The sequence below is a fragment of the Ranitomeya variabilis genome, chromosome 5 (assembly GCF_051348905.1).
Source record: "Ranitomeya variabilis isolate aRanVar5 chromosome 5, aRanVar5.hap1, whole genome shotgun sequence".
In the NCBI taxonomy this organism is placed as follows: Eukaryota; Metazoa; Chordata; class Amphibia; order Anura; family Dendrobatidae; genus Ranitomeya; species Ranitomeya variabilis.
In genome coordinates this window covers 661652551-661679102 of record NC_135236.1, presented here as the reverse complement: position 1 = coordinate 661679102, position 26552 = coordinate 661652551, and the positions used below count along the sequence as shown (strand labels likewise).

The 26552-nt window shown below is 41.6% G+C and overlaps 1 protein-coding gene across 8 annotated transcripts in view; it reads right to left on the bottom strand.

Annotated features, from left to right (window-relative positions):
• The window catches only part of CALD1 (caldesmon 1), a 146141-nt gene that overhangs the window by 5781 nt on the left and 113808 nt on the right, over nucleotides 1–26552 (bottom strand). For 4 of the 8 annotated variants that reach the window (XM_077266541.1, XM_077266543.1, XM_077266542.1 and 1 more), the window contains 9 exons: nucleotides 23516–23942; nucleotides 18769–18908; nucleotides 16510–16765; nucleotides 12991–13131; nucleotides 11418–11461; nucleotides 6718–6790; nucleotides 5529–5666; nucleotides 3804–3899; nucleotides 986–1066 (listed from right to left, as the gene is read on the bottom strand). In XM_077266541.1, the coding sequence (XP_077122656.1) occupies nucleotides 986–1066; nucleotides 3804–3899; nucleotides 5529–5666; nucleotides 6718–6790; nucleotides 11418–11461; nucleotides 12991–13131; nucleotides 16510–16765; nucleotides 18769–18908; nucleotides 23516–23942 (1396 nt within the window). Of the gene's footprint in view, nucleotides 1–985; nucleotides 1067–3803; nucleotides 3900–5528; nucleotides 5667–6717; nucleotides 6793–11417; nucleotides 11462–12990; nucleotides 13132–16509; nucleotides 16766–18768; nucleotides 18909–20471; nucleotides 20544–22777; nucleotides 23943–26552 lie in introns of those variants that run through there. The other 4 variants (XM_077266536.1, XM_077266538.1, XM_077266539.1 and 1 more) reach the window with 2 other exon arrangements.

Genomic DNA, 26552 nt, shown 5'->3' with positions numbered 1-26552 from the left:
ATCCCTAGGTTCATCCTTAGGTAATCAATGTCCAACTGCTAGGGTCCGAATCTTAGAGCTCCCAAGCAATCAATTAATTAACCAGTTAAAGACCAGACTATTTTCCCCCATTCCTGACCATTTCACATATTTGCTTTTTTTTTTGTTCATGCAGTTTTAAGATTGGTTGTTTATTTTCTCTCCACGGAGATGAGTCTCGTAAGAGGGATTTGAATTGGCAGCGGCTTTTGTTTACGTTTTTTATTTATTTTTTTATCAGGGTTAGGGTTAATCAACATGTAAATACCTTTTTCTACCTTGATTCTCTTATAACTGGGGCAGGTATATTAGCCCCAGTTACAGGAGAACATCCTAGCTGCATAGCAGAACTGACTGGGTCTCCTGGGACAAAGCAGTTCCTGCTCCCTCCTTGTACCTGGTGATCACATGTTTGCAGGGTCCAGAGACGGAAGCACTGTCAGTTCTTCTTATACTCTATACACGGCGCTTGCTCAGTAATCGGGAATGCATAGACAATAATAAAGCCTTTCTCCCTTCCCTATAAGGAGTCAGGCTGAGTCTGAAAGCTTGCTTCCTACTCCCATTGTTGCACGATCGCGTGTAGCTGTTTTACTCTGCAGTGACATTCTAAAACGTCACTGCAGAGTAGAACGTGGACTGCCCAGATGTTTATTGTCTATAGGTCCTGAAGTAGTTACAGTTGCTGTGGTACACTGGAAATGGCACAGCTCTATACATCATATAGTGGCCATGACTAGCGCTGCCAGCTTTTTTCCCCATTCTAGTGAATTAGGAGAACTTGCAAGACAATTCATAGCCATTACAAAACGGGGGCAGATTTACTAAAATGGTCTTAAAATTAGACGGTTAAAAATTTATCACAGCGCTAATATGGCAGCTATTTTGCAGCATACATAATATTGGGGAGATCTTGTCTAAAAAAAAAAAAAAAAGATCCTGTTTGATGTCTCTAGCAACCAATCACCTTAGTTGGTGACCCAGGTTTCTCCGTTTGTTGCTTTTCCCAGATATTACGCTTGCCGGATACATCTCCAGGTCTTAAATCCTAAAAGGTGAAAAATATAAAAGTTATTACAGATCTTACATAGGTCATGAAAGCCATCATGGTTCTGATTGAGGGGGTCAGAAAGGGGGACCCCAATCTATAATATCTGTATGTCCTAATGGGGCATATAAACGAAATATCCTGGTATTTTGAGTTAAAGGGATTGTCCCGAGAGACATTTAATACACCATCTTGACCCATACCCAGGGGTGTCAAACTGCATTCCTCGAGGGCCGCAAACAGGTCATGTTTTCAGGATTTCCTTGTATTGCACAGGTGATAATTTAACCACCTGCACAGATAATGATTCCTGCACCTTGTGCAATGCTAAGGAAATCTTGAAAACACGCATGGTTTGAGGCCCTCGAGAAATGCAGTTTGACACCCATGCCCATACCCATCTCCAGAATGGCGGTCTTTCTTGATTCCCCTGTTCTGGTCATTGTTTTACCTCCTGTGAGTGGAGAGGGAGCTTTCTCTGCATTCATTGCACGGGGAGTATGAGAGAACAACTATAGCAATGAATGGAGACAATACCATCTCTCCATTCACTGGTGGTCGGACAGTGAGGTGTGGTGGATCTCCGTTGTGGAGACAGGAGCATCTATCCAACATTTATGGTAATGTTTATCCTTTGGATATGCCATAGAAGTCTTTTGTGAGACAATCCCTTTGAAGGCAGTCCATCTTCTGTGAAAGTCTACATGGACAGTCTCACCGCCCATTAATTTTTGGTTGAAACGGTTATCCATAATTTTCCATGTGGGGAACTGAATATTGCTGGATTCCCCAAAACAAAAGGCATCCATCTACAAAAAGCATACTTGTCAACTTTCCTGGAAAATGGGAGACCTCCCTGACTACTGGAGAGTTGGCAAATTTCCCAGGAGCACTAAAATCCTCTTGGAACCCCATTGTAAGTGGCAGCAGATCTTGAATGCATGGTAGCAAGATGCCCTGGGGGCCAGATTCACATTCAGGAGGTGGGAAATAGAGGCATTTAAGGAGAGTGGTCGACATGGCTGTGGAAAAATTTTACCTCCATGTTAAGGGAGGTGAAATCCATAATCTCCTGTAAGACCATTTCAAAAAGTTGGCAAGTATGCCAAAAATGTACTATCAATAGTCATGCTTAGCAACTTTTCACCGCTAACATCTACCAGCAGATTTTGACCATAGTCGCATCCCTCTGCTTAATCCTTGCCTCTCCCAGCTCTGGTCCCTCCATGAAGAAGCATCCCAGAATCCCTGCTTACTGGTTGGCTTCAGGCAGGTTCGGTGGGGTGTGGGAGATTTGCTTACTCTCCCCGAAGTTTGGGAGGTCTCATCTTATTCTGGGAGCCTTCTAGATGTTGGCAACAATTCCTTGTAAGGATGTCCAAAACCAGACATGTGTTCTTGAAATTTAGTCTACTAGCTCTGTTCTACATGGGTCAGAGTACAATGACCAAAATTTGGGACTGCCTTAGGCAAATTATAACTAGCAAAATCTACTATTACTTCCATAGGTCTATGGAAGGGAGAAGAAGATAAAGCCAAACGCATCCTGAAGAAAGACCATCGGTATAGGCCAGGAGAATCAGGTAGCTTAGTCTACTCTTTCTTCATGGATGGTTGTGTCCCAAAGCTTTCAAAATATGGATTTTGGCCCTTCAATCCCATTGTTATGAACACACTGTTACCTGATCAGCTTAGTGAAAAGATCCAATAAGGTAAGAAGAAGAAGGAAGAAGAAGGCATCAGAGAGGAGATTTCTTCGAGAGGGGGCAGATGGATAGACGAACAAGGAAAGAAAATCAACTGATCGAGCGAGAAAAAGACAGGAGTCAAAAGGTGAACATAACAAAAGAGAAAAAAAATATTAAAATACTGAATTATTGAGTAATCATAAAAGAAAAAGACCTCAGTACCGATTTAGACAACCTGGTTTTCTAAGAAAACTCCTTGACTTACAGTATAGTGCAGTGTTCCCCAAGTTCGGTCCTCAAGAGCCACCAACGGGTCATGTTTTCAGAATTTCCTTAGTATGGCCCAGGTGAGAAATCCATCATCTAGACAGGCAACAATTCCATCACCTGGGCCATACTAAGGAAATCCTGAAAACACGACCTGTTGGTGGCTCTTGAGGACTGGAGTTGGGGAACACTGGTATAGTGTATCCCTAGCAATGTAATCACTCAATCAGACCGGTGAGGATCCGACCACCTGCACTCCCACCGATCATCTGTTGAAGGCCCCACAGCGGTCAGAAGTGCATAGTCTATAGAGTTGGGAACGCACAGCTCCATACACTGCGTAGTCGCCATTGCTGGGTACTGCAGCTCGGCGTCTATAGAAGTTAATGTGATCGAAGACGTGATACTAGGGAATAGCAACCACATGATATATGGAGGAGTGATGTTTCAACTCCATAGACTGTTTAGGCTTAGCCAACATGGGAGCTGAACAGCTGAGCAGTGGTGGGGAAATGGTTATCGGACCGCCACTGATCTGATATTGATGACCATCAACATCTAAGTCCTGTACAACTCTACTGAAGGGATTAGAATGTCTGCTTTCCCCTAACTATAGCGCCACACCTGTACACAGGTTGTTTGTGGGACTGCATCACTAGAAAAAAAAGTAGTCACGTTTTGTAATCCTGGACAAGCCCTTTAATCACTGTGTTAACCTGAATTCACACGTGGAAATATGGTAGGTAAGATGGCTGTAGATCACATTGAGCTTTAGCACTTACTGAAGGTTTCGAAGAAGGCGTTTTGTTGTTCTCTGGAGTTTTTGTAAGCCATTCATTAATACGGCTTGAGACGCCAACCTTTAATCCTGCCGTTTCCTGGAGACACAGAACACCAGACAAGATCTTAGCATAAAAAAAAATGTTAAAAAGGGGATTATGAGAATAAAAAAGCCAGACTTGAAGAGCTTTGACTCAACACCTTTTAGAACAAGTAGAAGAAATAAGCGGATCCTTGACCAAATTATGTAAATTATGAAAGATCCAATGACAGGAACGTTTTATATTATTTTGGAAAAACGATGAGATCATGTCACAGCCAAAGAGTCAGACGTACTTATATTATGAGCACACCCAGGGAGGATACTTGGAAGAGTTGAAGAAAGTGAGCAAGCGGGCGACCAGAGGAAGCAACCACAGACATGAACACATGAGGTCCATATGTCCTTAAAGAGTATATGGCTGTCATTCACGAGAGGCCCCAACTTGGCCAGAGCTAGAGACACCAGCAAGTGATTCCCGTTCTGGTGGATCTCACCTGTCCATTTATTACATGGGTGACCATTCATTTGACTGGCTGATCGGTTCCCTCATGACAGTATCCTCATTGGTCTGTCAATAACCATAAGGCTTAGATGATCAGTAGTTTTCTGAGCCAGTCGATGGTGTCTGTTGGCGTTTGGACAGCCGTTTCACAGTCAAAGATCAGCTGATAGGGGAGTTGGGTTTGTAGTGTGTTTGATGTCTTGTGGGCCCAATAAAGCATCTTCTGTAGGCCAGCTTACCCTCTAGGACTTAGTTCAGCTGCCTAACTCTTGACAGAAGGTTATTCTCAACTTCATGAATGGGCATTGTCGGATAGAGCATTTTAAAACAAGCAATTTTGCAATTTCCTGCTTGTTAAAATTTTTAGCTGTTCTTGAGATATTAACACTTCATTTGTTTACAGCTTGTTGCTTTGGAGACCGACCATCAAGGCTAGACATCAGAACAAGCGCATTGCTTATGATCTCTTTTCTATGGAACTTATAAGCATTTTGTGGAGCTATGTTCTAGCTAAACAGCACTGGTGGTCGGTCTCCTAGGCAGCAAACTAAAAACAAAAAGAAAAAACGTCAATATCTGAAGAACGACTTAAAATTTTAATAAACTGTAAATTGCAAAAGTGCTTGTTTTTAACAATATTCATTTAGAAAGATGGAAATATCCCTTTAAAGGGTATATCCAGGCCTTTCTGAAAAACAAAAATGTGCCCAAGCACATTACCTGCCTGTTGTGCCCGATGCTTTTCTTCCCCAACATAGAGCGGTCACAGACCGCTCCTGCCAGTGATTCAGCTGCCTCTGCTGATGTGACGTAGACAGAGCGGAGGCTTCTTTTCTGCCCTGCTCTGTCGACAGGGCGGGACTTCTGACGTAATTCTGATTGACAGCCGGCTTCCCCAATTAGACAGAGGGAATCTGGCTGTCAATCAGAATGATGTCGGAAATCCCGCACTGTCGACAGAGCGGAGTGGAAAAGAATCTGTCTCTCTGTCGACGTGACGTCAACAGAAGAAGCTGAATCGTTGGCAAGAGCAGTCTGTGACCGGTTCGTGTTGGGGAAGAATGGTGCGGAGCACAACAGGCAGGTAGGTTAGCACATTTTCAAAAAGTTCAGGAGATACCCTTTAAGGCCATAACTATAAATTAATATATTTGTGGCTGTAATAAAACAAGCCATGGTTACCTTATTCGGTGACACTATTCCACTGGGGGATGAGAAAACATTTCCCTTTTCCCACATGCTCTTTATATTCCGCACACCCTCGGTCGCCAAAGGAAGGTCGGCAGGCGCTTGTTTGGCAGGTTTTGGGCCTTTATTGTTCTACACAAAAAAAAAAAAAGCAGACTTGAGCACCTCGTTTAAACAGTCACATAATTGGTGAGACCAAAAGAAAATTTAAAGGGGTTGTTCAGAGAATAAAATTATTTTTCAAATTTGTCACACCAGTACAGGTATGTCCTCGCAGAGTTATTCTTTTAGAGCAGATTTAGCGCCAAAATCCACATAAAACACTGTTTTACATGTGCTCGCAACAAGCTTTATATTCATTTGAATGAGAAAATGAATAAGAAAATTAGGTTTTTAGCAGGTTTTGATGCACTTTTTTTGCTAAGGTTTTTGCAGCAGAAACACTCCTCCCCCTTAAAAAAACCCTCAAAACACCTTATTGCTGAAAAAAACACATAAAAATTGTAACACGTACGTTAGAAGTGGATTTTCCATGTAAAAAAAAGCTCAGTATAAACATAATTATTTAATTTTTAAGGGTAATACTCCCTAAGTTCTCTTTCAACTTCTTGGACTCCACTCGGTACAATGGAAATGGCAGGAAATGCCCAAACAGTTAGTTACAACCCTTACAGGGGACCTATCATCAGATTCTCGTCTTCTATTCTTACTGCTTCACTGAGTATTCCGTTTTTTTCTTTTTCTAAATCCACCATATAGTTTCTGAGATTTGGGCTTTATTGTTTACCAAGAACCTCGGGGGCGTGTCTTTAAGATGCATTGTCACTCTTTGAGCCACGCCCCCTTGTAACGACCATAAAAATTAGAACTGAATAAAAATGCCCATATCTCTAAAACCGTATGGCGGATTTAGAAAAAATAAAAACGGGAATGCTCAGGGGAGCACCGGGAATAAAATAAGAATAAAAACTGGATACTTTAGACCTGGTGACAGGCCCCCTTTAAGATAATAATTAACCTTCTGTTGATCCAGAAGAAGCCATTTTGCCTTTGGCTTGTTGTTTTTGGTTTTTTTTACTAACTGGCAATGAGGTCATCTCCATGGAGGCCTAGAACTTAGGACTAAAAACAAATTTTGGGTCATCCAAAAATTTATCCGACCACAAATTGACCGAATACTTACCCCAATCGCACTGGTGTATTGCTCAAGTCGGCTGTCGATCTTGGACACCACTGCTGGTTGTGAAGCTTTAACGCTGAAAGAAATAAGTCATCTCATAAATGTTACGGAACCAAAGTGTCATTATACTGGAAAAAAAGCTATGCAGTCCATATATTTAATGGTCTATACTGGTTAACTTGTATAAAAAAAAAAGATTACCAACATGAACGGCAAGAGGTTTTGACTGAAAAAGGCAAAAAAACACCTTTTTAATCAGATTTATGAAGAACCTGCGTGACAACCAATATGGCCGCCATCTTATCTCCCAAAGGGGTTCTCACTCAGCTCTATCATCAATGTCAAATTCTACAACAGCGACTACATGCTATAGATACACAGATTCAGCCTTTTATATGGTGTTGCTAAGGAGAAGGTTCATAGTAACCAGGTGTCAAGGATTACTCAAGCCTTAACTAGGCTGGAGCCGAGGACTGGGAAGGGGCAAGAGAGATTGACTGTACAAATCTCACTTTTCAGCATTGGGACTTTAATTTCCCAAATGTTGAGTTGTAAATGTTGGTAAGTATGGAGTTTCCATTTTTGGGGTATAGGGGTCCACTTCTGATGCACTAACTAGGGTTTTCCAGCTGCTGAGACCCCTAGCGACCAGCTGTGATCTTTAGAGGAACCTATCAGCAAGTGCTCATATTCTCTGCAGCGCCTCCACAGGAGAAGTGAAGAATTACATTCATTTTAATTGCCTAACATGATGTTAGTAATGATTAATAGATTTGTTGTCTGGATGCATCATTTTTGCGCCAGTATTAGCAGCATGTCAATTTATCCTGCAGATGTTAGTGCGTTTTTGTCTCTTGCACCATATGTGAATGTGTGAACATTCCCTTTCTCAAGTGCAACCAGCTTGTACCTCAAGCACAACCAACCTGTACCTCAAGCACAACCAGCCTATACCTCAGGCACAACCAGCCTATACCTAAGGCACAACCAGTCTATACCTCAGGCACAACCACCCTATACCTCAGACACAACCAGCCTACACCTCAGGCACAACCAGCCTATACCTCAGGCACAACCACCCTATACCTCAAGAACAACCAGCCTACACCTCAGACACAACCAGCCTATACCTCAGGCACAACCAGCCTATACCTAAGGCACAACCAGTCTATACCTCAGGCACAACCACCCTATACCTCAAGAACAACCAGCCTACACCTCAGACACAACCAGCCTATACCTCAGGCACAACCAGCCTATACCTCAGGCACAACCACCCTATACCTCAAGAACAACCAGCCTACACCTCAGACACAACCAGCCTATACCTCAGGCACAACCAGCCTATACCTCAGGCACAACCAGCCTATACCTCAAGAACAACCAACCTGTACCTCAGGCACATCCAGCCTATACCTCAGGCACAACCAGCCTATACCTCAGGCACAACCAGCCTATACCTCAGGCACAACCAGCCTATACCTCAGGCACAACCAGCCTATACCTAAGGCACAACCAGTCTATACCTCAGGCACAACCACCCTATACCTCCTATACCTCAAGAACAACCAGCCTACACCTCAGACACAACCAGCCTATACCTCAGGCACAACCAGCCTATACCTAAGGCACAACCAGCCTATACCTCAAGAACAACCAACCTGTACCTCAGGCACATCCAGCCTATACCTCAGGCACAACCAGCCTATACCTCAGGCACAACCAGCCTATACCTCAGGCACAACCAGCCTATACCTCAGGCACAACCAGCCTATACCTCAGGCACAACCAGCCTATACCTAAGGCACAACCAGCCTATACCTAAGGCACAACCACCCTATACCTCAGGCACAACCAGCCTATACCTCAGACACAACCAGCCTATACCTAAGGCACAACCAGCCTATACCTCAGGCACAACCACCCTGTACCTCAGGCACAACCAGCCTATACCTCAGGCACAACCAGCCTATACCTCAGGCACAACCAGCCTATACCTCAGGCACAACCACCCTGTACCTCAGGCACAACCAGCCTATACCTCAGGCACAACCAGCCTATACCTCAGGCACAACCAGTCTATACCTCAGGCACAACCATCCTGTACCTCAAGCACAACCAGCCTATACCTCAGGCACAACCAGCCTATACCTCAGGCACAACCAGTCTATACCTCAGGCACAACCAGCCTATACCTCAGGCACAACCAGCCTATACCTCAGGCACAACCAGCCTATACCTCAGGCACAACCACCCTGTACCTCAGGCACAACCAGCCTATACCTCAGGCACAACCAGCCTATACCTCAGGCACAACCAACCTATACCTCAGGCACAACCAGCCTATACCTCAGGCACAACCAGCCTATACCTCAGGCACAACCAACCTATACCTCAGGCACAACCAGCCTATACCTCAGGCACAACCAGCCTATACCTCAGGCACAACCAACCTATACCTCAGGCACAACCAGCCTATACCTCACGCACAACCAGCCTATACCTCAGGCACAACCAACCTATACCTCAGGCACAACCAGCCTATACCTCAGGCACAACCAGCCTATACCTCAGGCACAACCAGCCTATAGCTCAAACACAACCAGCCTGAGGTTAGCGAAGACAGATTTCCCATTACTGAGATAGAAGACGACAGTTGGTGCTTATAAAGTTCTATGGAACGTGCAGTAGAATGCCTGTGTCTGCCTCCATCTCCTATCTCAGTAATGGGAAAATCTGTCTTCACTGAAAACACGTTTTTACAGATTCTTTTTTTCCCATGAACTGAAAGTGAAAGTTCCGTCCAGGAGGAGAAAGAAGCAGATTTCTCTGATAAGATATATCACAACGTTTCTTATTTTCATGTGTGCTATCGATTAATGAAATAAAAATTAGAGCGACGGTTACTCTTTAAATGCAGAATTTGCCGTCTGAGCTAATTTATCGCGCATTTATAGCGCACTTGTCTACATAAAATTATATTTATGGTGTCTACGGCCCTTACGTTCGCAGACTTTCCAGTAAAAAATGTACAGTTTTAACTACATCCGCATAATATTAGTAAAACATCTAAAAAAAAAATGTATAAACCATATATGCATCTAAATTTTACGTCTAAGCTTATTTATCGCGCTTTACAGTCGGATTATTTTATGGCGCACCTGTACACATAAAATGATATTTATGGTGTGTTCGGCACTGTTTATGAAGGCGTTACGTCCGCCGTGACTTCACTAGTAGATCGCCAGGTGTCGGAGTTTTAATGGCAACTGTAGAATGTCGCCCTCTAGTGTTGATTGTCTGGAATGACATCTGTCAGGATTATTATGGCTCACTGTACTCAGACGTGATGAAACACAACAATCATTATCCATTTCCTACATCACAAAGCAAAGATGTCCGCCTGGGCGTTTGGGAGCTCTGCTGACGGCTTTAATCATAGAACAAAGCCTTCATTTACAGCAACTTGTCATGTCCTAATGAGCGTGAGCCTGAGAATAGGAGGAAGAGAACTCAACTGTAGAGGACAATAAGGAAAATTGGAGTCTGGATTGACGTCAGTGGCTACTGAGCCGCGTCGTGTACTGATCATTAGTTTCGGTTTTGGGCTCTTTTTGACAATTGTTGTAGGGCTTCAAGCGGAGCAGCATTAAGTCAGATATTCTGGAATTTCTGCATAATTAATGCATAATACAGTATATATTATATTAACACTTTATTATGGCTTCTCATAGTAAAATGGTGGGTAAACCTAATTAATCCTTTAAAGGGGTTGTCCATACCTGGGGTTCAAGTCTGCAGTCACTGGGAGTGGGAAGTCATGTGACTTGCATATTTCTGGCCACATTCCGACTAGACTTGTCCTGCCTTGCTGCATTCTTTGCATTGAGCCAGACTGTGGACGTCTAGTTGGCATGTGACTGCATGTATGCAAATACTATGTGTCCGTTGCCAGCACTGGAGAATACTGACAAGCGGACACACTGCGAGGACTCAAGTCTGCAGTCACGGAGTAACTGCAGACTTGCGCCCCAAGACTGGACAAACTCTTTAAGGATTGGGCAATTTTTTTTCTTCATTTTTTTCTTCCCTTTCTTTCAATACCCATAAAAAAATTTTCCATTGACATACATATCCGTACGAGGGCATGCTTTGTTTTCCGAGACAAGTTGTAATTCTGAGTGACACTTTTTTTCTTATTATATAAAAGTAACGAAAAAGGGAAAAAAAGTTCCAAACGCAGTGAAAAGCTGGAAAACAACACAATTCTGCCATTGATTTTTTATAGGTTTTTGATTTTACAGATTCTTCAGGTTAGTATGATTATAACGATGCCAATGTATATAAATACTGTGTGTATATATACTGTGTGCATAACTATACACAAGCAGTGCAAAAAAAAAAACATTAAAAATACTTTAAAGTGATCTTACAAAGAAAAAAAAATGATGCAGAGAGAGAGAGATCAGAAAGTCATTTGGACCTCAAAATGGCCATGATAAAAGCCATAGCTTGTCCCACAAAAAATATGGCAGGATGCAGCTCTATCAAGTGTAAAATAATAATAAAAAAATATAACTCATGGAAGGCAAGGAGAATAGTCAAAAGCAAAGAAGAAAGGCCCACAGAGCCTATGTCATTCCATGGAGCAAGAGGGACACATGTTCCCCTCTCATCATGTGAAGCTACTTCTTATCACTCACCTTTTTTGGGCAGACCTGTTTAAAAATTCCGCCCGTTCCTCAATCTGCAATGAAAACATAACAGAATTTAATAATTTTATTCCAGACATGAATGCCATTCTATATACCAATTTCTAAGGCAGTGTGTAATATAGAGGCCTCTCACACAGCTGCTGTGGGCCTTAGGATAGAGAGAAAGAGGCCCCAACCACAAGTAGTCATTATTGGCAACTGAGAAAATGCATTGTTATGAAATATAGAGTGGTACGTTGGCCTGGGTAGTGTTGAAAAGAGAGGAAATATACACCAGGCCTTTTTGCAAAAAGGTACCGTAATGGGGGTTTGATTGAGGCCCTTTCTCCTTTATAAGCCAAGGCTAATTTTATATACAATATATAAAACAACAAACCCAAACCACAAGTTATCACAGCCATGCAAAATAAGAAAAAATATAAAAAATCATTATTATATTATTATTTGATTTATATTCTTATATGTTACATGTAGAGAAGATTTTAGTGTAGCATAATAAATAAATGTGACTATTCTAAAATGTATATAGACATCACAGCATTCTAAAATTGGATATATTAGAAAAATGTCATGAGAAGTGAATCCTATCTTGCGCTATTTTGACATTTTCCTCATGCTCAGTTCTACTAACCTGCCTTCGTTTTCATAAAACACTAAAGTCTGCTCCACGTGTAATCACAGGCTAGAAAATGAAATATCTGCCACTCAGTGTTTAATGTTGCAAAGAAACCTTCTATTAATTTTTTTTCTTTTCATAGACCTGTTTGTAATTTGTCTTTTTCTTTTAATTATTATTTTTGACAATTATTTATATACCCCGTAACAATGAGAAACTATTCATCATTTTTTGACCACTAGGTGGCAGATTTTACTAAATCTACTAATATGTATCACACACACACAACACACACTTATTTTCAATGACATACACTGTATAAAATCACAAAGTACTTCTGTAAAAAGAATTAAAAAAAACAAAGAAAAAAAAAACATTCACTTTGAAAACAGTCCAAATATTGTCAATATGATCAACAACAAAAAAGAATCATATTTTTCCGCTCTAGAAAAAGCTTTGGGGAGGGGAACCTTAAGGAGACCAGCTGTGTATAGAATCATGGGGGGAAAAAAAAGATTCTCTCTCTAGTGCCACCTAATGGAGGTAGCTGCCCTGTAAGTCTTTATCTGACCATTGAAGGAACCTTGCAACCTTTCTCGGATATTGCCAGTTAAAGTGGGAGTTTGGTTGTAAAATACAAATAAAATAAAGCCATGTCTCATTCTTCAGAAACTAGTACAATTCTACATCACATACTGTAAGACAGTCATCTGATTTTTAATAATAAAATACAATGTAATTCTTCATTTCCCCTGTGGTAGCGCTGTGGAAAAATGGATCACTTCCTGCCAAGTTCCAACTGATTGCTGTGATCAGCTTATTGCCAAGAGAATCTTCTAAAAGTGGACAACTCCTCAAGATCAACGTGTAATTTTCACTCTTGGTCAAGAACCACAGGAAGAGCAACAGGTACGGATCCAGAAGGAAAGAAAGGTGGGGTTGTACCTTAAAAGCTGAACCTTTTGGAGTAAAACACTTGAATGGTTTCTTCTCCTCCGATAGCCCATCATCTGGCACTTTCTGGCGTTTTTCTGCCGCTTCTGCTCGTCTCCTCTCTATTTCTTCTTTTAGTTTCTTCTTTTCTTCCTAAGGTGAAGGAAGCAAAAAGTTGGAATTTTTTTTAAACTTTATTTTGTCCACCAGGCAGAACACCATTTATGCCCCTGAAGGACTTTGGCTGTTTTTGTTTCCAAAATCATCGCACAATGGTCCACAGAACCAATGGGTCATCAGAAAATTACCTATTTTTTAAACTAGGATTTTTTTTTATTATTTTGGCAATGTTTTTTCTCTCTATATCTTTACTTAAAATAAAAAAATTAAGAAATCTTGCAATTCTCACACCGGCCACTGGGGCTTTTTTTAGACTCTAACTTCCTGTTCTTTCAGGAAATAGACTTGTACATTAGCAGCAATCTTTTTTGTACTAAGGCATCTAATGAGTGTGTGCAAATGTCATAACCAGAGTGGGCTGTGACATCACCTATTGTGAAGATAAGGAGCCTGCTGAAAACTCCTCTTAAAACGACAGGAAGTATGAGTCTAACGCCCCAGTGGCAAGTGTGAAAATTGCAGGATTAATATTATATTAATATATATATATGTGTGTGTGTAATATATAATATAATAATATATAAAAAATATATAAAAATAAAATATAATATATTATATTATAATATATATATATATATATATATATATATATATATATATATATATATATATATATATATATATATATATATATATATATATATATATATACGTCCTTCTCAAAAAATTAGCATATAGTGTTAAATTTCATTATTTACCATAATGTAATGATTACAATTAAACTTTCATATATTATAGATTCATTATCCACCAACTGAAATTTGTCAGGTCTTTTATTGTTTTAATACTGATGATTTTGGCCTACAACTCCTGATAACCCAAAAAACCTGTCTCAATAAATTAGCATATTTCAACCGTCCAATCAAATAAAAGTGTTTTTTAATAACAAACAAAAAAACCATCAAATAATAATGTTCAGTTATGTACTCAATACTTGGTCGGGAATCCTTTGGCAGAAATGACTGCTTCAATGCAGCGTGGCATGGAGGCAATCAGCCTGTGACACTGCTGAGATGTTATGGAGGCCCAGGATGCTTCAATAGCGGCCTTAAGCTCATCCAGAGTGTTGGGTCTTGCGTCTCTCAACTTTCTCTTCACAATATCCCACAGATTCTCTATGGGGTTCAGGTCAGGAGAGTTGGCAGGCCAATTGAGCACAGTAATACCATGGTCAGTAAACCATTTACCAGTGGTTTTGGCACTGTGAGCAGGTGCCAGGAAGCATGAAGTGCTCCAAAATCTCCTGATAGCTAGCTGCATTGACCCTGCCCTTGATGAAACACAGTGGACCAACACCAGCAGCTGACATGGCACCCCACACCATCACTGACTGGGTACTTGACACTGGACTTCAGGCATTTTGGCATTTCCTTCTCCCCAGTCTTCCTCCAGACTCTGGCACCTTGATTTCCGAATGACATGCAAAATTTGCTTTCATCAGAAAAAAGTACTTGGGACCACTTAGCAACAGTCCAGTGCTGCTTCTCTGTAGCCCAGGTCAGGCGCTTCTGCCGCTGTTTATGGTTCAAAAGTGGCTTTACCTGGGAAATGCGGCACCTGTAGCCCATTTCCTGCACACGCCTGTGCACGGTGGCTCTGGATGTTTCCACACCAGACTCAGTCCACTGCTTCCTCAGGTTCCCCAAGGTCTGGAATCGGTCCTTCTCCACAATCTTCCTCAGGGTCCGGTCACCTCTTCTCGTTGTACAGCGTTTTCTGCCACATTGTTTCCTTCCAACAGACTTACCATTGAGGTGCCTTGATACAGCACTCTGGGAACAGCCTATTTTTTGAGAAATTTCTTTCTGGGTCTTACCCTCTTGCTTGAGGGTGTCAATGATGGCCTTCTTGACATCTGTCAGGTCGCTAGTCTTAGGGTATGTGCACACGTTCAGGATTTCTTGCAGAAATTTCCTGAAGAAAACCGGAAATTTTCTGCAAGAAATCCGCATTTTTTTTTTTGCGTTTTTTTTCCGTTTTTTTCGCGTTTTTTTAGCATTCTGCAAGCGTAATTAGCTTGCAGAATGCTAAAGTTTTCCAAGCGATCTGTAGCATCGCTTGGAAAACTGACTGACAGGTTGGTCACACTTGTCAAACATAGCGTTTGACAAGTGTGACCAACTTTTTACTATAGATGCAGCTTATGCAGCATCTATAGTAAAAGATAGAATGTTTAAAAATAATAAAAAAAATAAAAAAATGGTTATACTCACCCAGACATCTCCTCACCGGCGTCCGGCTCTTCTTCCTATAGCTGGTCTGTGCGCACAGGACCTAGCGTGACGTCACGGTCACGTGAGCGGTCACATGACCGCTCACGACCAATCACAGGACAGTGACGTCATCGGCAGGTCTTTCGCCGCACACCAGCTACAGGAACCGAACGGCAGCGTGCAGTGGAGGCGGGAAGACTGCGCGGGACATCGAGGGTGAGTATAGGACTATTTTTTATTTTAATTCTTATTTTTTGACCACTTATATGGTGCCCAGTCCGTGGAGGAGAGTCTCCTCTCCTCCACCCTGGGTACCAACCGCACATAATCTGCTTACTTCCCGCATCGTGGGCACAGCCCCGTGCGGGAAGTAAGCAGATCAATGGACCCCTAGGTGTGCGGAATCCCCTGCAATTCCGCATTTTAATGAACATGTTGCTTTTTTTCCGCGATGCGATTTTTTCGCGGAAAAAAAGGCTACATTTGCACAAAAAATGCGGAATACACTTAAAATAATAGGAGGCATATGTAAGCGTTTTTTTCGCGTTTTTATCACGTTTTTATAGCGAAAAAACGCGAAAAAAACGCTAAAAATCCTGAACGTGTGCACATGGCCTTACCCATGATGGGGGTTTTGAGTAATGAACCAGGCAGGGAGTTTTTAAAAGCCTCAGGTATCTTTTGCGTGTGTTTAGAGTTAATTAGTTGATTCAGAAGATTAGGGTAATAGGTCGTTTAGAGAACCTTTTCTTGATATGCTAATTTATTGAGACAGGTTTTTTGGGTTATCAGGAGTTGTAGGCCAAAATCATCAGTATTAAACAATAAAAGACCTGACAAATTTCAGTTGGTGGATAATGAATCTATAATATATGAAAGTTTAATTGTAATCATTACATTATGGTAAATAATGAAATTTAACACTATATGCTAATTTTTTGAGAAGGACCTGTATATATATATAATTTTTATTTTTTTAATGTTCCAACATATTTTAAAGATATGAAAAAAAAATTTGCAACATTTAAAAAAAAAAATAAAATTTATACAATTTTCTAATAAGGCATTCCCATTAATTACTATCTTGCTGTAAGCCAAACAAGAGCACTTGCCACGCCGAGTAATAACGGCTTCTCACCTCTTCCTTAGCTTTCTTCTCGGCTTCTTCTTGTTTCCTTTTTTGCTCCTCCTCTTCCATTATTTTCTTTCTTCCTTCACGCTTTTTCTTCAGCTCCTCCAGCTCCACGGCAGCATCTTGTTGCTTCTGTTTTATCTTCTCTAACTCTCCGGTTTCTGACTCGCCCCTACGACGCTTCAGTTCGTCCAGCTTCTTCCCGGCTTCCACCTTGGTCCCTGGTTCCGTCTCGTCAAAACTTGGTTGTCCTTTGGCACCGCTTCATAAAGAAAAATAAAACAGAATATGAATGCCAAATACACAAGGACATTTCTCTGTCTAGTCAAATTTTAAGAAATTTTGAGGCCAAACATAGAATACATCCACAATAAAAAGGTAGAACATGACCACAATCACATTTGGCAAAGACTCAAATTTTCTAGAAGGACATTTCAGGACATTTAAGTGCATGAAGAAGATGGAGGATGGTGGTTTTAGTTGTTCCCTATGGGGGTTGCTTTTTAGTTAAAGGGTTATTCCTCCCAAAAATTAAGCTATCTCCTATCTATAGACTAGGCCTTTCAGATTATTGCCCATAACAAGCAATGAATGACGATATAAAAAGTCGATCACTGCTCATTTAAAGGCCCTTTTACACAGGCCGATGCATAATTTTTAAAGTTTTTTTTAAAAAACAATAGCCACTATTTAAAGAGATACATTTTTCCCTAATTTTTAGGTAGTGGCTAATTTTTAGGTTATGGCTAATTTTTAGGTAATGGCTAATTTTTTAATTATCCATTACCTAAAGTGGACCTGTTGAGAGAAGAAAAGTGATCAATGTTTACTCTTATTATATTTCGTTGACCCCATATAATAATAATCTCTTTATTTATATAGCGCCAACATATTCTGCAGCGCTTTACAGTTTTTGCACACATTATCATCGCTGTTCCCGATGGTGCTCACAATCTAAATTCCCTATCAGTATGTCTTTGGAATGTGGGAGGAAACCTGAGAACCCGGAGGAAACCCACGCAAACACGAGGAGAACAAACAAACTCCTTGCAGATGTTGTCCTTGGTGGGATTTGAATGCAGGACACCAGCGCTGCAAGGCTGCAGTGCTAACCACTGAGCCACCATGCTACCCGTACCCCTGAATATTCCTTTTCCTCACGGTTCCAGATATAAGGGTCTTTTTACTAAGTGCAAATTTTTATGATCTTTACCTCGGGGGCATTGCAAACAGGGTGATAATGCATACTAAAGACACGCCCCAGAGGATCCTGCAAGCCACACCCCCCTTTGATAAAGACTATATATATTATATGTGGGGAATTTTGGCTCTTGGGAGAAAGAAGGATTGTGAAAATGGATTTCAGAGGAGAACTATATTCCGGTCTTTCGAGCAGGTTTTACAGCAAACAAGTCCAGCCTAAGTGTATTAGAGCAGCTCCTTTATGGACTTGGACCATTTTCTAAGCCAGAAATGTGCTCAGAGTAATTCCTTCCATGGAAAAAAATCATTGTTGTCAACCTGAGGTATGATGGGAATGAAATTAAAGAAAATGTACCAATTTTTTTGAATTTTTTTTTAACATATATACTTCATTGTTGATGTTAGTAAAACTTATGATAAGATGGTGCTCATGGGCACTTCAGGACATATTTAACCCTGCTAAGGTTCATCTTGGCTTGAGGATAGTAAAAACAATAAAGTTTCCCATTTTTATTTTTTTTTAGACAAAATAGATTTGCTTTTCATGGGAATAAAATCGGCCCTTGAAACTTATTGGAACTTGTCTATGAAAATGTTTATGGAAGCCGTAGCCGCTTAAGAAATTCTTCTTTCCCAGGACTTTCCTGGGTCAAAGATGACAAGTTCATTCCAAGCACTGTGCAATTATGAGTATGAAGTGTCAACCAGCAGCTGCGGAGTCTGAAATTAAAGCGGATGCCGGGATCCCAATATAGGAGACGATCAAACGATTTTGCTTGGCGTGGACCAAATATGTGATACCTCAATGCCAATTTCCTATAAGTTATTAGCAGTTTCTTAAACTTAACTCTCAATGGAGGGAAACGGATACATTAAGACCTATATATTGAGAGCCAACGGAGACTCAAGTTGAAAGATGTCACTTTACGCATTGCGATACAATGGGAACGGTTATGACAGACGTTCAGACATCATTGGAGCCTCGAAAAGCTAAATCAGTGCCAAAAATCAGCAAACATAACCAAATATGAAGTTGTTTGGTTTGTGGAGAAGACTTATTACCCAAACTTGTCCATATGTTTAAGCTTCTGTGGTGTAACTTCATGTAAACTTTCTCCATTTTGAGTTTTGCTCTTGCGTTCCCAGCTGGCCTTTAACTCTTCCTTTCCTCCCTTGTCTTTAATGAATTTGTCGTCTTTAACCTATTTGGAAAAAAAGAAGTTTAAGAAGACAAAAAAAGTATGCTTGCTGCAGTACAAACTTCACTAGAGTAGTTGGCCACCAGAGGCAATATGCCCCAAAACAATTATGCTTCCTGAACATGATCACATAACTAGTTCAGAGTTGTACAGTGCCATAGTAGGGCTCCCGGATAGACCCATGGCGGTACCCCTCATAATATTGAGCCATGCTCCCTCGGATGGTATATTATGGTGATATATATATAGGGTGTACTCACAGCTCCATGGTAGGGAACTGTAAACACCAGAGACATTGCAGGTATTTGGCACCAGAGGCTTCTGTCCTGGCTCTAGTTTCCCAGGTGTCTGAGCTAGTGGGCACCACTTTTAGTTGCAATTTTCCCTTCATGTCTATTGCAGTGGGATCAGTATCTCTTTATCAGTGTCACAAATTGAAGATTGTGGTCCCCAAGGTAAAGTCTCCAACTATCGAAAGTCTTCAATAGTTGTGGTCTTCTCATGTTGGTTGACGGAATGTGATCCCCAAGGTAAAGTCCTCAACTATCGAAAGTCTTCAATAGTTTTGGTCTTCTAATGTTGGTTGACGGGATGTGGTCTCCAAGGTAAAGTCCTCAACTATGGAAAGTCTTCAATAGTTTTGGTATTCTCCTGTTTGTTGATGGGATGTGGTTTCCAAAGTAAAGTCCTCAACTATGGAAAGTCTTCAACAGTTTTGGTCTCCTCCTGTTGGTTGAAGGGATGTGGTCCCCAAGGTAAAGTCCTCAACTATGGAAAGTGTTCAATAGCTCTGGTCTTCTTATGTTGGTTGAAGGGACCTTTTGGGCCCGGCCTAAAACTCCAGGGCTCAGGAATAGTTATACTTTGACTCTTTATTAATTACTTATTCTTACCGATGACTCTAGGGACCTTACAAACCTCCAACTAATAGACCCTAACTATGATATACATTGATCAGCCTTTCTGGGTGCCATAATTAATGGGATTCCCTTGAAATCTATGATTTTCTTCGACAGCCCATTCATTTCAATAAAAACGGTGTAATTCTCTATTTCGCCTGTGGCGGCGCTGCTGGAAAACTGAACTCTTGCTGCCTGGTTCCTTCACCGATTGAGGCTGATCACTGGTGATCAGACCACTGAATACACCTAAAAGGAGAGTCTTCTAGACAGAAGAATTCGTACTTACCGTGTTATACGACACTATTTGCACCAGTTTTGTGTTTGTAATAAAATGTAATGCAGCACGAACGGTCATTTTTTATGGCTTAAAAGATTAGTTTTAGAATTTTTTAGAAAAGATCAGATTCAAGATGTTTTATCGCTGTAAGAGAGCTAGAATACAATATTACAGAAAATACTGTTGGAACATTTAACGTGGGAAGGAGAAAGAAAAATTTGAAAAGTTAGGGGCAGTAAACCATTATTGTAAATCAGTAAGAGGATAAAAGAACAAGTGGATCCTATTTTTCCCCATTTTTTGACAACAGGAAGTGCCGCCATATTGGTTGACTACTAATAAAATAATAATAATAAAAAAAAATGATCAGAGAAAATAGATAGTTACCTCCTCTTTTTTGAAACCAGGTCGCCCTTTGTCATCTTTTCTAGCGTCAAATTTATTTTCTTTGTCTTCTCCCTTATCAGGATATTTCACAGATTTGAGAAAGGTCTTGGAGATTACGAGCAGACAAGGTGCGCTCAGGCATCTGCAGGCAATCTAGTGCTCGATAAGGTGGTGTCCCGTTGACATGACTGCCTAATCATCCATACCACTGACCACATGGGCACTAATCTTATGTAAATGTACGTTAATATTCAAAACGGCCAATGGCAAGAGAGTATTCCAGGTGCCCATAAGACCAATCCTTCAACATCTGTAGGATATTGAGGGCTCTTTACTTCTCAGCAGTTTCAGAGGTCCCTTTACTCTCTACTAGTCACAGTGGGCCTCTTAATTCCTCAAAAGTTTACTCCCAAGAAGTCACCACAGCCCCCTTTACTTCCCAGGAGCCACAGAAGGCCCATTTACTCCCAAATAACCATCACAGGCCTCTTCATTTCCTAGCAGTCACAGAAGGCTCACTTACTTCTAACTAGCCCAGAAGACCCCTTTACTCCCGAGTCATAACATAAGGCCTCTTTACGCCCCACTAGTCACAGCAGGCCCTTTCCCTCCCCAATAGTCAGGTTTCTTACCACTAGTCATCCGAGGCCCTTTACTTCCTAGTAGTCACAAAAGGCCCCTTTATTCTCTGCTGGTCACAGTGGGCCCCTTCATTTCCCATTAGTCATAGAAGGCCCATTTACTCCCCAGTAGTCGGCACTGGCCCCTTTACTTCGCAGGAGTCACAGAAGTCCTATTTACTCCTAACTAATCTAACATAACCCTTTACTCCCTAACAGTTGCAGAGGGCCACTTTACGCTCCGCTAGTCATAGCAAACTCATCTACTCCCTAGTAGTCACAGAAGACAACTTTATTCCTGAACAATCCAACAGACCCTTTCACTCCTAACAGTTAGAGAAGGCCCCTTTGTTCCCCCCTAGTCATAGCAGGCCTCAAAGCTCCCCACCAATCTTAGTAGGTCCCTTTACTCCCCATTAGCCATAGCAGGCCCCTTTACTCCCCACTAGCCACAGGAGGTTCCTTTACTCACCACTAGCCATAGCAGGCCCCTTTGCTCCCCACTAATCTTAGCAGACCCCTTTACTCCGCACTAGTCTTAGCATGCTCCTTTACTCCCCACTAGCCATAGCAGGTCTGTTATTCCCCACTAGCCATAGCAGGTCCCTTTACTCTCCACCAGTCTTAGTAGGCTCCTTTACTCTCCACTAGTCTTAGCAGGTCCCTTTACTCCTCACCAGTCTTAGCAGGTCCCTTTACTCCCCACTAGCTATAGTAGGCTCCTTTACTCTCCACTAGTCTTAGCAGGTCCCTTTACTCCTCACCAGTCTTAGCAGGTCCCTTTACTCCCCACTAGCTATAGTAGGCTCCTTTACTCCCCACTAGTCTTAGCAGGCCCCTTTACTCCCCACTAGCTATAGCAGGTCCCTTTACTCTCCACCAGTCTTAGTAGGCTCCTTTACTCTCTACTAGTCTTAGCAGGCTCCTTTACTCTCCACTAGTCTTACCAGGTCCCTTTACTCCCCACTAGCTATAGCAGGTCCCTTTTCTCCCCACTAGCCATAGCAGGTCCCTTTTCTCCCCACCAGGCTTAGCAGGCTCCTTTACTCTCCACTAGTCTTAGCAGGCTCCTTTACTCTCCACTAGTTTTAGCATAGTCTTTTACCCCTCACTAGTCTTAGCAGGCCCCTTTACAATAGTCACAGAAGGTGCAATCTTCCAATAGTTATTACAAATTGATCTGGTCACTCAATATATGAAAATCTTTTTTTACCATGACGACCTGGTGACTGGGTTTTGTTTAGCTAAATATACTTCACCCTCTTTTTCACATGTAAAAATTGTGGTTGGATTTTTTTTAGCTCTGGTTTTCACAATGAGACACAGTGGGTGAGACCTTAGGGAAGCTTGTGATACACACCAAAATGCCCGATGCACGTGTGGCCATACACCAAAAGTGAGACAAACCAAACCAAACCTGTGGCACTCAAGAACTTCAGCTCAACTTCCCACAACATGCCTCACGTTCCCTTGACTGAAGAGGGAGGAGAGGAAGTTTGGTCATGCAGGATTAGCAGTGAAAGTTGTGAGCCAGGTGTTAATGTTAATGTACAAGTAGCAAGTCTCAGCTTTCAGCAAGAGGAAATTTTAAAGAATTGCAAGGTGTGAACAAGACTCAAGAGTTTTTGCTGCCATTCCATTTTTCCAAACACATGGTGCAAAATAGGCTGACAAAAAAAAATGTACCTGCTTCCTGAGGAAGGCTGGTTGAATTTTGTCCTCCAGTTTCTTTCCTTTTACCTGTTTGTCGTCAACTTTCACTTCTTTTTTCTCTTCTGCTTTTAACTTCTCCTCTTTCTTTTTGGCCTCTAACCTAGTCTTCTCTTCTGCTGCCCTTTTTTCCTCTGCTTTTTTCCTTTCCCTTTCCTCTGCAGCCTTCTGCTCCTCTGCTTTCCTCTTTTCCTCTGCTTTCCTTTTTTCCTCTGCTTCTATCCGTTTCCTTTCCTCCTCTGCCCTTTTCTGTTCTGCTTTTTGTCTTTCCTCTGTCGCCTTCCTTTCTTCTTCTTCTTGTTTTTTCTGTCGCGCTCTCTCTTCAGCCCCAAATCTCTCCCTTTCCTCTGCGGCTTTTCTCTCTGCCTCAACCCTTTCCCTTTCTGCTGCCTCCCGTCTTGCCTCTTCTTCTAGTCTCTCACTTTCCTCAGCTTCCTTCCTTTCTGCTTCAATTCTTTCTCTTTCTGCTGCCTCCCGCCTCGCATCTTCCTCAAGCCTCTCTCTTTCTTCAGCAGCCCTTTTCTCAGCCTCAACCCTTTCCCTTTCTGCTGCCTCCTGCTCAAGTGCTTCCCTTTCCTCATCCAATTTTCGACTCTCTTCTGCCTTATCCTCCCTCTCACTATCATCTCTTGTGATGACTGCCTCTATCCTCACTTCCCCGTCTGTCTCAACCCTAGATGTCTCTACATTCTTAATTTGGAAAGTTACTTCTACCTGATTCTCCTCTATGTGAGGTTCCTCGGGTTCTTCTTCTTGTTCATCCTGCTTGACCTCAACCTCTTCAGTTTCTACATTCTCTACTTCTTCTTTTCTATCGTTCTTTTCGAAAGACTTGTCAAAAATTTCAGTCTCTTCGACTTCATGTCGACCCCTATAGGCGTCAGTATTGTTTTCCTTAGGTGAGGTATCGTTCTCTTGGACTTCATTTTCTCCATTTCTGCTACTTTTTGTGACGGAAATAGTTTCGTTGACTGAAATAGATATGGTTGGGTCTAATTCTTTCTGCCGTTCCATCGCCTCTTGTAGACGTTTCTGACGCCTCTCTTCTCGTTTGGCCAGTCTCTCCAACAATGCAGATTCATCATCCACCGAAAGGTCAGTGTTTGTTGTCGAAGAAGACTTGGTTTCTTCTGATGTGATGCTGTTAAAAGAATTAAAAAGGAATAGATTTAATAAATAGATCTGGACAAGCTATTTGGACCAATATTGACCACAATCCAAAATCCTTCCACTTGATTCACAACCTCCAGAGATTGGATGACCTAGTATTGACTAGATTCTAAAGTTCTGACAACTACTTCATATGAACTAGGTAATAAAATCCGTTCACCGATGAAAATCTAAACCACGATTGAAAAATTTAGTAGACACTATTGAGTCCTATTCTTCAAAGAAGACCTGTCAATGGGTCAAAAGTGGCCATGTTTTTTATTCTATTTTATTCCCGCTGATCCCCAGAGTATTCAGCTTTTTTCCTTTTAAAAATTCACCATACGGTTCAAAAGCTACGTGCCTGTTTATGGAGCATGACTTTTTATGAGCTTTAGTAAATAGGGCGTGGCTCACGGGGTAATTATGCAAAGAAGGAATGAGACTTTTGTGAACCACGCCTTCTTTGTAAAGACCAGAAGAAAATGGCATGTAATAAAAAAGCCCATATCTCTGGAACCGTATGGCGGATTTAAAAAAATAAAAAAGTGGAAAACTCAGTGGAACAGCGTGAATATAATAAGTGCAAAAACTAGCCAATTTTTATTTGGTGACAAGACCCCTTTAAAGAGACTCCTTGAGATAACAAGCTTACCTCTCGCACTTACTAGACCCTCCGACGACGTGACATCATATGAGGGCTTTTTACTAGGTCTCATGTAACACAATGATATGCTTTGCTCCGCAATGTCATGACATCTTTGGGCCTAGTAAGCACAAGAGACACCCTGGATTCAGGCCAAGGAAGTAAAGACATACTTGGTAAAACTGCTATGTAGGATCAGTTTGGACACCGGACCATAGCAACGTGAATCTTTTTGCCCAAGACTAGTTTATGGTTTTACGAAAATACATACAAAATCAGCAGTTGACACTAAAATCCCAAAAGCTTTGTTTTTTTGTTTACTAAATAGAGTCACATGTTTAGTCAATGACAACGGGTCCTTCGAATTTTGGAGTCCTTGGACGGATAAAAAACATGCAAACGTTTCCTTGAATTCCTTCATGTTCAGTAACATAAATGCAAATACAGTTTGACCTCAAAGCAGACGGTCGCTTTTAACCTCCCTTTTAATCAACTGCTATATTTACATTCTTATGGGTGACTGGAAGTTCTCCAGCATCCCATTCTGCCTTTGCAGAGAGATTGCTGTTTTTGTAAACATTTTCCCATGAGTTTTACCATAAGATGGTGGATTACTATGGAAGCAAAACATTGCATTTTTTTTTATAAACTTGATAAAAGAGAGATGGCAGTCAATTATGGTACCGAGTTGATTTCTCCCTCTTGGACCAGTTCCATGTTCCTTGGGCAAAATCAGCTTTTCTGAATCGGGGTATTCGGCACAGGTTCCTATCACCTGATAGCAAAAGAGATAAAAACAACCAGGGCTAGGACCTCTCTCTCTCCTAGTTTCTCCCTTAAAGAACAAAGCAACAACAGATCTACTCCACTGGATTTTTAGATGTTTCAAGCTTGGGTAGCAACTTATGGATGTTAAGCAACCGGGGTCTACTGCTGGATTATGAGATCTTCTGTTGGGTATATCTCCACCACAGATGTTGTCGGTTGCTTCCATTCCATTCCTGCACCGAAGGCGGCATGCTGCCCACCAATACACACTGTACTGCCGAAGGTCCAGTACACTCTCCTTCATGTAACATGTAGGCCACCTAGCCAATGAAGTCAACATACACTGCTCAACACTGATTTGGTGGTAGAACCAGTGGTTCAACCATTTCTCAAGAGTGTCCAAGGAGCCCTTTTACAACGTCAGGCCACATGTTGCTGGTATTACAGTGAGCAGCCTCCATAGCCTGAAAGTGCTAGCATGGTCTGCAGCGTCTCTGGTCTTGTCTTCCAACAAGCACATATGGGACATTATTGGTCGACAATTACAAAGATAGCTGACAGCAGTGGATCTTGATGGTTTGCCCAAATGCATTCAGAGCTGCAGTACATTCTTCAGACAACCTCATTTATATAGTGTGATCATTGTGATTTCCAGAATTCCATAATAGTTTTCCTTCATGGTGGTCCAACTTTGATACAGAGCAGTGTATTCCATGTTGTCACTCATGGTTTAGTTGGCCAGTCAATCTCGGCATCCGACCAGTATTAGGATTCAGTACGAGGGCCAACGGGTTAAATTCTCTCAGTATACTTTGCTGTTTCCAATTATTGTGTATCTTATACTACTCTGGTGCACTTTGACATGTATTTTTGCCAAATGTATTCTGTTTACTCTGATGAACTAACCTTGGAAACCTTTCGGGAAGTGACCCTTGGACTGCCTGACAATTCTCTGACTGATGGCAGTACTTGACCTACAGGATTCAATATCAAATATCCTCATACTATAGATTTGATTCAGATTTTGTCAATGATAACCTCTCTCTGAACCACAACTTGGTCCAAAAGCCAGCAGCAACTCAGTGGATGCAATCCAGAGGCCCCAAAAGTGAATGGTGGACACCAAGTATCCCTTGGAACTTGGTACGCAAAGTCCACCTATTTGAGTTGATGTATACTCTTTGGCTG